Raw genomic sequence first — 16,360 nt, forward strand, 5'->3', positions numbered from 1 at the left:
AGAGGGAGGAGGAGGTGGTGAGGGGGGAGGAGGAGGAGGTGGTGAGGGAGGTGGTGGAGAGGGAGGAGGAGGTGGTGAGGGAGGAGGTGGTGAGGTGGTGGTGGTGAGGGAGGAGGAGGAGGAGGTGGTGGTGGTGGTGGTGAGGGAGGAGGTGGTGGTGAGGGAGGAGGAGGTGGTGGTGGTGAGGGTGGTGGTGGTGAGGGGGGAGGAGTTGGTGGTGGTGAGGGGGGAGGAGTTGGTGGTGGTGGTGAGGGGGGAGGAGGTGAAGGTGGTGAGGGAGGAGGAGGAGGTGGTGGTGGTGGTGAGGGAGGGAGGGAGGGAGGGGCGTGGGAGGTGTCTCCTACTTTCATGGGTAATATACTGTTCTGGGTCAGTGATTGGTCTGTGGATAACCTAATCCCTGTCTTAGACTCCTACTTTTTCTCAGTAGTTTGGTTAATGGAGCTTGACTTTTTAGCTCTACTGACCTGTCAAACCAAAGCCCTCAAAGTTAAATGGACCTCTAAGCCAGTTCCACTGCATTTTTTTCATTGTTCCCCTCTAATCAGGGACTGATTTAGACCTGGGACACCAGGTGTGTGCAATTAATTATCATGTAGAACAGAGAACCTGCACGGTCCGGTCTTTGTAGGGTGAGAGTTGAATATCCATGGCAAATGTTATTCGAAAATGATGTACTGAAAGAGAATATGTGGATATTAATGGCATTTTTGAAATGTAAAAATATTTGTTACAGGCCATCAACTATCACTGTACCATATCACAATACTATTATCACTACTAGTAGTGACTCTCGTCTATAATTCCTTGTTGCTTTCAGGTGCAGCTGGAGGTAACTTAATGGAGAACGGCACGGTCCACTCAGACAACCATAACCACCACCATGAGCACAGCAAGCCCCCCCTCATCCAGCACTCCCTGCACTATGGCAACCCCCAGCAGGGATCCGATGAGCAGGACCTGGACCAACACAGCCTAGCCTCCCAGGACTCTGGCATCCCTACCCTGGAGATCAACCACCCCGAGCACATCCACGCCCAACCAGGAGACTGTGGCCTTACCCTGGGTTCCAACCACAACGACCAGGGCCCTGCTACCCTCTCTCTAGACGAGTCTGGAGACAGCGCTGGCCTCCGCAAGTCCTCCACCTTCCCCCGCAGTGGCTATGACTCGGTGCGCCTCTTCAGCCCCGCCCCAAGGTCCGGCGCTGGCGGCGTGGGAGTCGTCACCACGGGGATGGGCGGCGTAGGAGGGGGAAACCTTAACCGCAGTGACGACATTTCGGTGTGCAGCGTGTCGAGCTTGAGCACGGAGCTCTCAGCCACGCTGTCTGCGTCCAACGAGGACATCCCGGACTTCATGGTCACCTCCGACTCTAGCGCCATCGTCACCCTGGAGACGGACGAGGGCGACGCCGCTCAATTCTCGGACGTCACTCTGTCGTCGTCGCCGGGCGGTGACATTGGAGGGGATCTGTGGAGCCCACGAGGGAGACAGCTGGGGTCAGAGGAGGGCAGGCCCAAGAGGCTGGGGCCACTGGCTAGCTTCTTCAACAGGTACGATGGAAGTTATCACTCTGTGTGATCTTTGACAGTCTATTTAGGTCTGTGTGCATAACTGAATTTTAAGCTCAGGTCTCCCATTGACATAAGGCTCGATTTAGGAGAGATTTTAGTTGCACGTGTACATAGGATTCAGTGCTTACAGTAAACACACGCTTCATCTTTTCTCTACAGCTATACCACACTATACCACACTATGACAAAAGAAGACATTGCTCAAGATTACTGTGAAAAACTCACAAAACGAGTACATACCTCTCCACACTCCCAGAGTCGAGTACAGTCAACTTGTCCTGTGTAAAGTGTATATGACATATGTAACATTTGATGGTTGAATGCATTCAGGCTTGAAGCCTCCAATGTGAACTGGTTAAAAGCAGAGCTGGTTCAGCTTTACTATGAATAACTTATTCCTGTACGCCCTGTGAAATTGTGCTTGACAGGTGATGGCATTGGAGTCACCTGTTTACCTACACCTAAACACACCCTGTAATTGGTCAGTCACGTTTAAAAAGAAAATATCGTCGCTAGGCACTCCAAGCATAGAAGTGAACACACACACACACACACCCAATATCTACATAGTCCTCTGTTAATGTTTGAAGGACCTTAAGTGTACCTGTACAAACCGTTCATTGTACCAGGTATGTTGGTAGGGTTGGATTAAAAGCCTGCACACTGTGATGATCCTTGTGACTATGGTTACCAGTAAACTACCTATAAGTCGCTCTGGATAAGTGCTTCTATCTACTACAAACTCATGGACACAGATATAAAAAAATGAATAAAATATATATCGATCGATATTTTTTTTTATATTCCAAGTATACATTTCCAAAGCTACCATGGATTGTCATAGATTACTGAAGATTTTGGTAAATTACCGGTAGCTTTGCAAACCTACTTGTTACAGTGCGGGAATTGCACTGAGAAATAAAATACTAATTTAGATCACACAGTAGGATTTGATTAATCAATCTGGTTAAACTACACAGGTCCCACGTTTAGCTCCCTCCACTATACCCCAGTCACCTCACTGCTTCCCTTCCAAATCGCAGGCATCAGACACTCAGCAGGTGCATTAGGCTCAGATGAACGAAGTGTGTGGGTTTTGGCTTCATCTATTTCGGGATCTCAGAGGGGAAAAGGTAGTTTCCTCTGTACTCAAACTCTCTCCCATTCATCACATCTCACACTTCATCCTGTGATTCTCTCTCAATAGAAGGAGAGAGATAGAAATACGCTATGGAACAATATGGAACAGCACGTCAGAAATCAGCTCAATGTAATTCAACAATCAAGAATAGAATCAATCGCTTCTGGGAAAATTGGAAAACTCTAAACAAACAACACAGAGTTATCTATCCAAAATGTAGATGTATGGATAAACCACTTCTCCAATCTTTTTGGCTCTATAACAAACAGCAAAAACATATACATGATCAAATACTAATCTTAGAATCAACTATTAAAGACTACCAGAATTCACTGTATTCTCCAAATTTAGTCTGCATGCATAATTCTGCAAAAAATATCCTCCATGTACAACGTAAAACGCCAAATAATGCATACAGAACAGAATTAGGCCGATACCCGCTAATTTTGAAAATCCAGAATAGACTTTCAATTCTACAACCACCTAAAAGGAAGCGATTCCCAAACCTTCCATAAAGCCATTACCTACAGAGAGATGAACCTGGAGAAGAGTCCCCTAAGCAAGCTGGTCCTGGGGCTCTGTTCACAAACAGACCCCACAGAGCCCCAGGACAGCAACACAATTAGACCCAACCAAATCATGAGAAAACAAAAAGATAATTACTTGACACATTGGAAAGAATTAACAAAAAAACTGAGCAAACTAGAATGCTGTTTGGCCCTAAACAGAGAGTACACAGTGGCAGAATACCTGACCACTGTGACTGACTCAAAATTTAAGGAAAGCTTTGACTGTAAGGACTATTGAGAGAGGCTGCCGTAGGCAGACCTGGCTCTCAAGAAGACAGGCTATGTACACACTGCCCCTAAAATGAGGTGGAAACTGAGCTGCACTTCCTAACCTATATACAGGGGGTACCGGTACAGAGTCAATGTGCAGGCTATATACAGGGGGTACCGGTACAGAGTCAATGTACAGGCTATATACAGGGGGTACTGGTACAGAGTCAATGTGCAGGCTATATACAGGGGGTACAGGTACAGAGTCAATGTGCAGGCTATATACAGGGGGTACCGGTACAGAGTCAATGTGGAGGCTATATACAGGGGCTACCGGTACAGAGTCAATGTGCAGGCTATATACGGGGGTACCGGTACAGAGTCAATGTGGACGCTATATACGGGGGTACCGGTACAGAGTCAATGTGCAGGCTATATACAGGGGGTACCGGTACCGAGTCAATGTGCAGGCTATATACGGGGGTACCGGTACAGAGTCAATGTGCAGGCTATATACGGGGGTACCGGTACAGAGTCAATGTGCAGGCTATATACGGGGGTACCGGTACAGAGTCAATGTGCAGGCTATATACAGGGGGTACCGGTACCGAGTCAATGTGCAGGCTATATACGGGGGTACCGGTACAGAGTCAATGTGCAGGCTATATACGGGGGTACCGGTACAGAGTCAATGTGCAGGCTATATACGGGGGTACCGGTACAGAGTCAATGTGGACGCTATATACGGGGGTACCGGTACAGAGTCAATGTGGACGCTATATACGGGGGTACCGGTACAGAGTCAATGTGGAGGCTATATACGGGGGTACCGGTACAGAGTCAATGTGCAGGCTATATACAGGGGGTACCGGTACAGAGTCAATGTGGAGGCTATATACGGGGGTACCGGTACAGAGTCAATGTGCAGGCTATATACGGGGGTACCGGTACAGAGTCAATGTGCAGGCTATATACGGGGGTACCGGTACAGAGTCAATGTGGACGCTATATACGGGGGTACCGGTACAGAGTCAATGTGGAGGCTATATACGGGGGTACCGGTACAGAGTCAATGTGCGGGGGCACCGGTTTGTCGCGTTAAAGTGACTATGCATAGATGGTAACAAGAGAGTAGCAGCGGTGTAAAAGAGGGGGGGAGAATGTAAATAGTCTGGGTAGCCATTTGAATAGCTGTTCAGGAGTCATACCTTGGGGGTAGAAGCTGTTAACCTCTATGGGCTAGGTGGGACGCAGGCGTCCCACCCGTGGTGCACTCCATCAACAGCAGGTGCATTTCAAGAGCGGCAAATTTGAATCCAAATAAATGTCAAAATTCAAATTTTTCAAACATACAACTATTTTACACCCTTTGAAAGATAAACATCTCCTTAATCTAACCACGTTTTACGATTTCAAAAAGGTTTTACGGCGAAAGCATAAATTTAGAGTATGTTAGGACAGTACATTTACAAGAGTTGTGTGTAATGTTTTGTCAATTCAAAGACAGGGTCACCAAAACCATAAAACCAGCTAAAATGATGCACTAACCTTTTACAATCTCCATCAGATGACACTCCTAGGACATTATGTTAGACAATGCATGCATTTTTAGTTCTATCAAGTTTATATTTATATCCAAAAACAGCGTTTTACTATGGCATTGATGTTGAGGAAATCGTTTCCCTCCAATAACCGGCAGTCAAGTCAGCATCACAAATTAAATAATTAGAAAACATTGGTAAAATATTATATTGTCATTTAAAGAATTATAGATTTACATCTCTTCAACGCAATCAACTTGCCAGATTTAAAAATAACCTTACTGGGAAATCACACTTTGCACTAATCTGAGCACTGCGCCCAGAAAAATACGCGTTGCGATACAGACTAGTCGTCATGTTGGGGAGATCTAAAATCGAAAATACTATGTAAATAATCCATTACCTTTGATTCTCTTCATCAGATGTCACTTCCAGGTATCACAGGTCCATAACGAATGTAGTTTTGTTCAAAAAAGCTCATCATTTATGTCCAAAAATCTCCGTCTTGTTAGCACATGATCTAAGCCCGCCGGACTTCACTTCATGAACGAGGGGAAAAAATATATTTACGTTCGTTCAAACATGTCAAACGTTGTATAGCATAAATCATTAGGGCCTTTTTTAACCAGAACATGAATAATATTCAAGGTGGACGAATGCATTCTCTTTTATAACGTATTGGAACGAGGGTACCCAACATGAACTCGCGCGCCAGGTGTCTAATGGGCCATCATCGTTCCATGGCTCTTGTTCGGTCAGATCTCCCTCCAGAAGACTCAAAACACTTTGTAAAGGCTGGTGACATCTAGTGGAAGCAATAGGAAGTGCCAAAATATTCCTCAGCCCCTGTGTTTTTCAATGGCATAGGTTTAAAGGTAATACAACACATCAGGTATCCACTTCCTGTCAGAAAATGTCTCAGGGTTTTGCCTGCCAAATGAGTTCTGTTATACTCACAGACACCATTCAAACAGTTTTAGAAACTTTAGAGTGTTTTCTATCCATATATAATAAGTATATGCATATTCTAGTTACTGGGTAGGATTAGTAACCAGATTAAATCGGGTAATTTTTTTTTATCCAGCCGTGCAAATACTGCCCCCTAGCCCCAACAGGTTAAGACTTTTGGACCTAGACTATATTTGTTTATTTTCCCTTTTTTATTTCAACTATTTGAACATCATTACAACACTGTGTATATAGCCATAATGACATTTGACATGTCTCTAATTCCTTAAACTTTTGAGTAATTTTTATTATCTATTTCACTTGCTTTGGCAATGTAAACATATGTTTCCCCAGCTAATAAGGCCTGTTTGACTTGAGAGACACACACACCCAGATGTATCCCAGCCTATCCCACTCTAATCCATTCAGCACATTTAAATGAGATCTCCCCATGTGCCAACAATAGCTGCCTTCCAAGTGTGAACAGATCAATTTACATACAGTTTGTTTTGTATGCCTCCCTCTGTAGTGTAATAATGGGTTTCAGGCCTATTTAAAATGACTCGGTGTATGGTCCTATGGCCATTGATTGCATTATCATCATAACCTAGTTTGAAGTGTTAAACGGCTGGTTTCACACCCCTCGATCACAACAGCCAGTTTGGTATTTTCACTTCCTCTCACTCTGTTGCTAGTTCCCCTTCTCTCCACAGACCTGTTTTCCTCAACTCTCTGAGTAGCCCTGTTCTCTCTACTGGGGAGATTTCCCTTGCTCTGCTGCTCCCTCGGATCGTTTACTCTGTGTTCTCTCTCACTCTCACTCTCACTCACACTCACTCACAGGGCTTTGTTGGCATGGGAAACATATGGTCACATTGCCAAAACAAGTGAAATAAATAATAAACTCTCTCTGTTTACGCTGGCACATTCTTTCTTATCCCTCCCCTTTGCTCAGTCAAACTCCTTTACTCTGAAGGCAGGGTGGTGGCAGAGTGGGCTGTGGTTAAGAGTGGGCTGTGGTTAAGGATCTCTGACACAGAACACGCTCAACACGGGTTACGTCTCAGATGTGGCTGCCTCTATCCCTCTCGCTTTATTCTGCTGGATACAACTATGAACGTCGGGCTTGACTGAATGAGAGGAACTGCTTCATATCAAAGAGTTGTCTTTCTCTCTGGGTTTCTGAGAGAGAACTGTCCTGCCCTCACTGAGGATCTGAACACTGGACAGTGGACAGGTTGTTCTGCTTTGGCATTGAGGATTGTGTTTGTTGTGGATAAACACACTGACAGGATGGCTACCCCTTCACTGCTTCTCTTCATTGACAGGTCTGTATGTATGAAAGGGTTTTTCTGACCTTGCCTGCTTGTCTATACTGTATACATATTGCCTTTAAAGTGGTACAGCATAAGTGCTGTTGTTGGCTCACCATTTAAAGAAGAAGATTGTGGCCAAGCTATAGGAGGAGAAATACTGAAGTATTGGCGCAGGTACAGCCGACTATCACTAGCTAACGTTAACTACCTAGCAAAAATAACTTGTATACTGGTCCTGGAGGGGTAGGCAGCCCTGGTCCTGGAGGGGTAGGCAGCCCTGGTCCTGGAGGGGTAGGCAGCCCTGGTCCTGGAGGGGTAGGCAGCCCTGGTCCTGGAGGGGTAGGCAACCCTGGTCCTGGAGGGGTAGGCAGCCCTGGTCCTGGAGGGGTAGGCAGCCCTGGTCCTGGAGGGGTAGGCAGCCCTGGTCCTGGAGGGGTAGGCAGCCCTGGTCCTGGAGGGGTAGGCAGCCCTGGTCCTGGAGGGGTAGGGAACCCTGGTCCTGGAGGGGTAGGCAGCCCTGGTCCTGGAGGGGTAGGCAACCCTGGTCCTGGAGGGGTAGGCAGCCCTGGTCCTGGAGGGGTAGACAACCCTGGTCCTGGAGGGGTAGGCAGCCCTGGTCCTGGAGGGCCACAGCCACGTCATGTTTTGGATTGAACCAACCAGGAAGACCAGGGGTGTTGAATTTAGGAAATCACTAAACTGATCAATTAGCCCAGTTGGTCAGGTGTGGTGCCTAGTTGGAACAAAACCCTGCAGTACCTGCGGGGCACTCCAGGAACATTTTGCCTATCCCTGCTCTACAGAATCGACCCCCCCATCCCTAACAGGACAGTATCAAGGTTGCTCTGTGAAGGTTTCCCATCAGCACCCAGCTCCGCACTCCAGCCCCTCACCTGTCAAGTTCTTTCATCACAGCAGTAGTATCATGGGGTTACTGCAGTTCAAGACTTGGTGTAGTGCTTAGCTCCCTTCTTTACTAATTGATTCATTTTCCCTTCAGGAAGGTAGGTAGGTGATTGAGAACAAATTATTTTTTTAAATAAAAAAATATATATATTTAAATGTAACCTTTTTATTTAACTAGGCAAGTCAATTAAGAACATATTCTTATTTACAATGACGGCCTACCTCGGCCAAACCCGGACGACGCTGGGCCAATTGTGTGCCGCCCTATGGGACTCCCAATCACGGCCGGATGTGATGCAGCCTGGATTCAAATCTAATCTAGCCTTAGATGCAGCAAGCCCGGGCAATTTTTATTTTTTTATCCTTGTTTTGTTGTTGTGTCAATAATCAAATTCCCATATGGTAGATATTTCCTTATTCAAATGACGGGGTTTCGTGTGTGTGTGTGTGTGTGTTTGCCGGTCGCAGTGTTTGGGTTGATTTGAGAGTTCCTGCATCACGTTGTCATACAGGTTCCCTGACAGCTGAGGAAATGGGGTCTAGAGCTATACTCTTCTAAAATGAGTGACAAAGCAAAAAGTGTTTTACAGTTTAAAAACAATAAAACAACATAACTGATATCACATTTACATAAGTATTCAGACACTTTACTCAGTACTTTGTTGAAGAACATTTGGCAGCGAATACAGCCTTGAGTCTTCTTGGGTATGACGCTAAAAGCTTGGCACACATGTATTTAGGGAGTTTCTCCCATTCTTCTCTGCTCAGGTCTCTCCAGAGATGTTCAAGTCCGGACTCTGGCTGGGCCATTCAAGGACATTCAGAGACTTGTCCATAAGCCACTCCTGCGCTGTCTTGGCTGTGTGCTTAGGGTTGTTGTCCTGTTGGAAGGTGAATCTTCGCCCCAGTCTGAGGTCCTGAGCGCTCTGGAGCAGGTTTTCATCAAAGATCTTTCTGTACTTTGCTCAGTTCATCTTTGCCTCGATCCTGACTAGTCTCCCAGTCCCTGCCGCTGAATAACATCCCCACAGCATGATTCAGCCAAAACCATGCTTTACCATACGGATGGTGCCAGGCTTCATCCAGACGTGATGCTTGGCATTCAGGCCAAAGAGTTCAATCTTGGTTTCATCAGACCAGAGAATCTTGTTTCTCATGGTCTGAGAGTCTTTAAGTGTCTTTTGGCAAACTCCAAGATGGCTGTCATCTGCCTTTTACTGAGGAGTGGCTTCGGTCTGGCCACTCTACCATAAAGGCCTGATTGGTGGAGTGCTGCAGAGATGGTTGTCCCATCTCCACAGAGGAACTCTAGAGCTCTGTCAGAGTGACCATCGGGTTCTTGGTCACCCCCTTGATCAAGGCCCTTCTCCCCCGATTGCTCAGTTTGGCCGGGCGGCCAGCTCTAGGAGGAGTCTTGGTGGTTCCAAACTTCTTCCGTATAAGAATGATGGAGGCTACTGTGTTCTTGGGGACCTTCAATGCTGCAGAAATGTTTTGGTACCCTTCCCCAGATCTATGCCTTGACCCAATCCTGTCTCGGAGCTCTACAGACAATTCCTTTGACCTCATGGCTTGGTTGTTGCTCTGACATGGTACTGTCAACTGTGGGACCTTATATAGACAGGTGTGTGTGCCTTTCCAAATCATGTCAATCAATTGAATTTACCACAGGTGGACTCCAATGAAGTTGTAGAAACATCTCAAGGATGATCAATGGAAACCTGAAGCACCTGAGCTCAATTTAGAGTCTCTTTGCAAAGGGTCTGAATACTTATGTAAATTAGGTATTTCTCTTTTTGTAGTTTTAATACATTTCTAAAAACCTGTTTTCGCTTTGTTATTATGGGGTATTGTGTGTAGATTGCCGAGGATTTTGTATTTAATTCATTTTAGATTAAAGCTGTAACATAACAATGTGGAAAAAGTCAAGGGGTCTGAATACTTTCCGAAGGTACTATATACAAGTGATATGATACACAATATTATATACATTTACACAGTACCAGTCAAAATTTTTGACACACCTACTCATTCAACTGTTTTTATTTTTTACAATTTTCTACATTGAAGTATACTAGACTAGGTTGGGTGATTGTGGAGGCCAGGTCATTTAATGCAGCACTCCATCACGCTCCTTCTTGGTCAAATAGCCCTTACGCAGCCTGGAGGTATTGGGTTATTGTCCAGGCGAAAAACAAATAATAGTCCCTCTTAGCGCAAACCAGATGGGATGGCGTATCGCAGCAGAATGCTGTGGTAGCCATGCTGGTTAAGTGTGCCTTGAATTCTAAATAAATCACAGACCGTGTCACCAGCAAAGCACCATCACACCTCCTCCTCCGTGCTTCACGGTTGGAACCTCGGCGTCTCACAAAGACACAGCGGTTGGAACCCAAAATCTCAAATATGGACTCATTAGACCAAAGGACAGATTTCCACCAGTCTAATGCCCATTGCTGGTGTTTCTTGGCCCAAGCAAGTCTCTTCTTATTATTGGTGTCCTTTAGTAGTGGTTTCTTTGCAGCAATTTCACCATAAAGGCCTGATTCAGCAGTCTCCTCTGAACAGTTGATGTTGAGATGTGTCTGTTCCTTGAACTCTGTCAAGCATTTATTTGGGCTGCAATGTCTAAGGCTAGTTTCACCATTGATGGTTTTTGCGACTGTACTTGAAGAAACTTTCAAAGTTCTTGAAATTATTCGTATTGACTGACCTTCATGTCTTGAAGTAATGATGGACTGTCGTTTCTCTTCTTATTTGAGCTGTTCTTGCCATAATATGGACTTGGTCTTTTACCAAATAGGGCTATCTTCTGTATAACACCCCTACCTTGTCACAACACAACTGATTGGGTCAAACGCATAAAAATTCCACAAATACATTTTTAACTAGGCACACCTGTTAATTGAAATGCATTCCAGGTGACTACCTCATGAAGCTGGTTGAGAGGATGCCAGGAGTGTGCAAAGCCGTGGCTACTTTGAAGAATCTCAAATAAAATATTTAACTTTTTTTTTTGTAATACTTTTTAAAGTTACTACATGATTCCATGTGTGTTATTTCATAGTTTTGATGTCTTCACTATTATTAAACAATGTAGGTAATAGTACAAATAAAGGAAAAACCCCATGGATGAGTAGGTGTTCTAGAACTTTTGACCAGTAGTGGAGGTGTACTTCTGGTGTTCTCTCTCTCTGGTCAAGTAATCACTGAGGAGCTGCCTGGTGCGTTGTTACTGTATCAGTGGCTGCAGGGCCTGGTGCGTTGTTACTGTATCAGTGGCTGCCGGGCCTGGTGCGTTGTTGCTGTATCAGTGGCTGCCGGGCCTGGTGCGTTGTTACTGTATCTGTGGCTGCCGGGCCTGGTGCGTTGTTACTGTATCAGTGGCTGCAGGGCCTGGTGCGTTGTTACTGTATCAGTGGCTGCAGGGCCTGGTGCGTTGTTGCTGTATCAGTGGCTGCAGGGCCTGGTGCGTTGTTACTGTATCAGTGGCTGCAGGGCCTGGTGCGTTGTTACTGTATCAGTGGCTGCAGGGCCTGGTGCGTTGGTACTGTATCAGTGGCTGCAGGGCCTGGTGCGTTGGTACTGTATCAGTGGCTGCCGGGCCTGGTGCGTTGCTATATTTTTATTGGCCTTATGTTTGGGAACAAGTGGGCATGCTGCTGTACAGCCCCTGGTGCAGGTTGCTGTTCCGTCCACACAGCCCCTGGTGCATGTTGCTGTTCCGTCCACACAGCCCCTGGTGCATGTTGCTGTTCCGTCCACACAGCCCCTGGTGCATGTTGCTGATCCGTCCACACAGCCCCTGGTGCATGTTGCTGTTCCGTCCACACAGCCCCTGGTGCATGTTGCTGTTCCGTCCACACAGACCCTGATGCACGTTGCTGTTCCGTCCACACAGCCCCTGGTGCATGTTGCTGTTCCGTCCACACAGCCCCTGGTGCATGTTGCTGTTCCGTCCACACAGACCCTGATGCACGTTGCTGTTCCGTCCACACAGACCCTGGTGCATGTTGCTGTTCCGTCCACACAGCCCCTGGTGCATGTTGCTGTTCCGTCCACACAGACCCTGATGCACGTTGCTGTTCCGTCCACACAGACCCTGGTGCATGTTGCTGTTCCGTCCACACAGCCCCTGGTGCATGTTGCTGTTCCGTCCACACAGCCCCTGGTGCATGTTGCTGTTCCGTCCACACAGACCCTGATGCACGTTGCTGTTCCGTCCACACAGCCCCTGGTGCATGTTGCTGTTCCGTCCACACAGCCCCTGGTGCATGTTGCTGTTCCGTCCACACAGCCCCTGATGCACGTTGCTGTTCGTCCACACAGACCCTGGTGCATGTTGCTGTTCCGTCCACACAGCCCCTGGTGCATGTTGCTGTTCCTTCCACACAGACCCTGATGCACGTTGCTGTTCCGTCCACACAGCCCCTGGTGCATGTTGCTGTTCCTTCCACACAGCCCCTGGTGCATGTTGCTGTTCCTTCCACACAGCCCCTGGTGCATGTTGCTGTTCCGTCCACACAGCCCCTGGTGCATGTTGCTGTTCCTTCCACACAGCCCCTGGTGCATGTTGCTGTTCCGTCCACACAGCCCCCCTGGTGCACGTTGCTGTTCTGTCCACACAGCCCCTGGTGCATGTTGCTGTTCTGTCCACACCTCTTTCTGATATTTAACCAGGATGAGGTCCAGCGAGGAAAAGAAGAGGGTTGTGTAATAATATTGGTCAAGATGAGAAACGAATATAAAAGTTAGACAGATCCAATGTACACAGCCATTAGGCTTTCTTCATTCTGGGAATATATTGTTTTTAAATGTTTTCGTTTTTTTACTGCCACCTTTTTGTCATCACATCGACCACCTTGTCAAATTTCTTCTATTGCTTGCTTGCATTACTTCAGTTGCTGTCACTGAGGCAGAATGGAAAACATGTTTGAAGTATTTGGCATGAAGGTGACACGTGCCCTCATTGCGAAGGTGCGTTCGTGCGTCACAAAACATGTTTCATGATAAGGCATGATCAGTTTGGAGGAACATTTTTTGCATACTGGCGATACATAGGCACCTCACCTGCCTTTTATCTACACTGAAATAATATTAACGCAACATGTAAGGTGTTGGTCCCATGTTTCATGACCTGAAATATAAGATCCCAGAAAATTTCCAAAAAGCTTATTTCTCTCAAATATTTGGCACAAATTTTGTTTACATCCCTGTTAGTGAACATTTCTCCTTTGCCAAGATAATCCATCCACCTGACCGGTGTGGCATATCAAGAAGCTGACTAAATTCAACCGCATGATCGTTACACAGGTGCACCTTGTGCTGTGGACAATAAAACGCCACTCTAAAATTCGCAATTTTGTCACAGAATAACAGAGATGTCTCAAGTTTTGAGGGAGTGTGCAATTGGCATGCTGACTGTAGGAATGTCCACCAGAGCTGTTGCCAGAGAATGTTATCTTAATTTCTCTACCATAAATCACCTCCAACGTCATTTTAGAGAATTTGGCAGTACGCCCAACCAGCCTCACAACCAGCATCTTCACATCCGGCATCTTCACCTGCGGGATCGTCCGAGGGGGTGGGAGTGCTGAGGAGTATTTCCGTCTGTAATAAAGCCCTTTTGTGGGGAACAACTCATTCTGATTAGCTGGTGGGTTGGCCTATGCCCTCCCAGGCCCACCCACGGCTGAGCCCCTGCCCAGTCATGTGAAATCCATAGATTAGGGCCTAATTTATTTCTATTGACTGATTTCCTTTATATGAACTGTAACTCAGTAAAATCTTCACTTGGGCAACTGGAGTTACCTATTTCACAAAAGTGCAGAATGTTCAGGTTCAAACAATGCCTGGCAGCAGGTAGTCTAGGGGTTAAGACTGTTGGCCAGTAACTAAAAAGTCCCTGGTTCGAATCCCCAAGCTGGCAAGGTGATCAACATATGCCGTTCTGCCCTTGAGCAAGGCAGTTAAACCCCCCAGCGCCGACGACATAGATATCTATTAAGGCAGCCCTTCACACCTCCCTGATTCAGAGGTTTCTTTCTATTTTTCTTCTCTATATAGCCTGGTTAACTAACCAGACTGGGAAGTCAAACAATGGTGACCACTGGTAGGTCTAGTTAAGCTAACCAAGCTAGCTTTTAGAGACCGTTTCAGATATTCAGATATAGACTACAGTTTTGAGTTAGTTGTGAAAGCCAGAATGACCGGTGCCAATGATAATCCATTTCTATGCCTCTCATCCACTTCATTGCTTTTTCTCTCCTGCCTTTTTAAGAAGAAGCAGGTCCCTCTTCTTTTATGTAACGATGAAGGTCATCTGAATGTCATTGTAGGTTACTTTGAACTGGCTATAAGTTCTGTTTGTCTAGTGCAGTTATTTTTTTTTGTTGCAGTGTGCTTTGAAGTAGACTGAGATTGTTTGAAGCCAGACCAACTACTCATTGGCTAGTTCCTGGTCTTGTTGGTCTTGGCAACCATTAGGCAGGTTCAAGGGTACACATCTAGACACTTCGATAGGCCGGAAAAGTAGGTAGACATTTCACAACGGGAAGAAGCAAGCCCCTGTCCTGCATCTCTACGTTTGAAGCCATTTGAGACTGGTTCCATTAGGGTGGGTCAGGGGTCAAACCGGTCATATCAAACAGCTGTCTTTCTCTCACCGGTATCCTCCAGAGTCTCTCGGTTGATATACTGACCAACAGGTTATGGTGTACCTCACTCTGCGGTTTTGATTCAATCATCGACACAGTTTGCCAGCTGTCTGTTGCTCTCTGTGTGAGTGTCAGGGGGCAGGTAATGATTATTGGATATGTGGTCAATGACGTGCCACAAAGTAATGCTTTGTTACAGTGAATTTGAGTGTGTCCTAACATGACCTTTCCAGAGTTAGGGTGCTGTATGACTAGTGGATTCATTATTCATTAAACATTTTATTTAACTAGGCAGGTCAGTTAAGAACAAATTCTTATTTACAATGACGGCCTAGGAACAGGGACAGAACGACATATTTTTACCTTATCGGCTCAGGGATTTGATCTAGCAACCTTTCGGTTACTGGCCCAACGCTCTAACCACTAGGCTACCTACCGCCCTAATATTCCTTATTCATAATATACTTTCTGGGTTGGTCATTTGTGCTCATAGTAACTTAGTCATCAATTTCACTTAAAAGGACTTATGTCACGAACTAAACAATAAAAAAAAAAAAAAAAAAAAAAAACATTTTTGATCCAGTGTTTTATCCGGAATTGCTTTTCACTCTGACTCCAGTGATGATTCTAAAGGTTCTGCTTTCTAACCATTGGTAGTAACTTACCGGTCTGATAGCACTTTGGCTAGCAGAAAAGAGAAGCTCACTCCACCAGAAAACAGGAAATGAACTGGATGGCATCATGCCATTTTATAGGCTGTTCTCACCTCTATTAACGACAAGGAAATTGGCTCTTTTCACTCTCGGTTCCAGTTTCTTTTGTTATTTTTTTGTTATTGAAGCCAGCCATTGTCTCTTTGTGTATCCTGAAGCACTATGTTGATGGTGAAATGAAAAAGCTAAGTGCAGTATTATTAAAGGATATGAAGACCACTTGAAAGTGAACCGTTATTATAGAGATTTGCGTTTTGGTTCTAAATGTCATCTAGCCCAGCTAAACATACTGTTCTGACTGTCCTTCTCTTAGCCTATTAGAACGTTTTATCCAGTCGGCAGTACTCGGTACTACAAACTAGAGGTTGATATACCGATTATTGGAGGACCAAAAAACCGATACCGATTAATCGTCCGATTTTAATTTATTTATTTGTAATAATGACAATTACAACAATACTGAATGAACACTTTTTTTTATTTTAACTTAATATAATACATCAATAAATCAATTTAGCCTCAAATAAATAATGAAACATGTTCAATTTGGTTTAAATAATGCAAAAACAAAGTGTTTGGAGAAGAAAGTAAAAGTGCAATATATGCCATGTAAGAAAGTTAACGTTTATGTTCCTTGCTCAGAACATGAGAACATATGAAAGCTGGTGGTTCCTTTTAACATGAGTCTTCAATATTCCCAGGTAAGAAGTTTTAGGTTGTAGTTATTATAGGAATTATAGGACTATTTCTCTCTATACGATTTGTATTTCATATACCTTTGAC

At 45.4% G+C, this 16,360-nt stretch overlaps 1 protein-coding gene across 6 annotated transcripts in view; it reads left to right on the forward strand.

Moving 5' to 3' along the window:
- The window catches only part of LOC106608549 (TBC1 domain family member 14), a 67,171-nt gene that overhangs the window by 4,021 nt on the left and 46,790 nt on the right, over positions 1-16,360 (forward strand). For 2 of the 6 annotated variants that reach the window (XR_014392863.1, XM_014206510.3), the window contains exons 1-2: positions 658-717; positions 821-1,556. Coding sequence is in view for 5 of the 6 variants with exons in the window: in XM_014206510.3 (XP_014061985.2) it covers positions 690-717; positions 821-1,556 (764 nt within the window). In the remaining variant the exon portion in view is untranslated. The other 4 variants (XM_014206513.3, XM_014206512.3, XM_014206511.3 and 1 more) reach the window with 4 other exon arrangements.

This window comes from Salmo salar, chromosome 07 (assembly GCF_965601325.2).
Source record: "Salmo salar chromosome 07, fSalSal1, whole genome shotgun sequence".
Taxonomy (NCBI): Eukaryota; Metazoa; Chordata; class Actinopteri; order Salmoniformes; family Salmonidae; genus Salmo; species Salmo salar.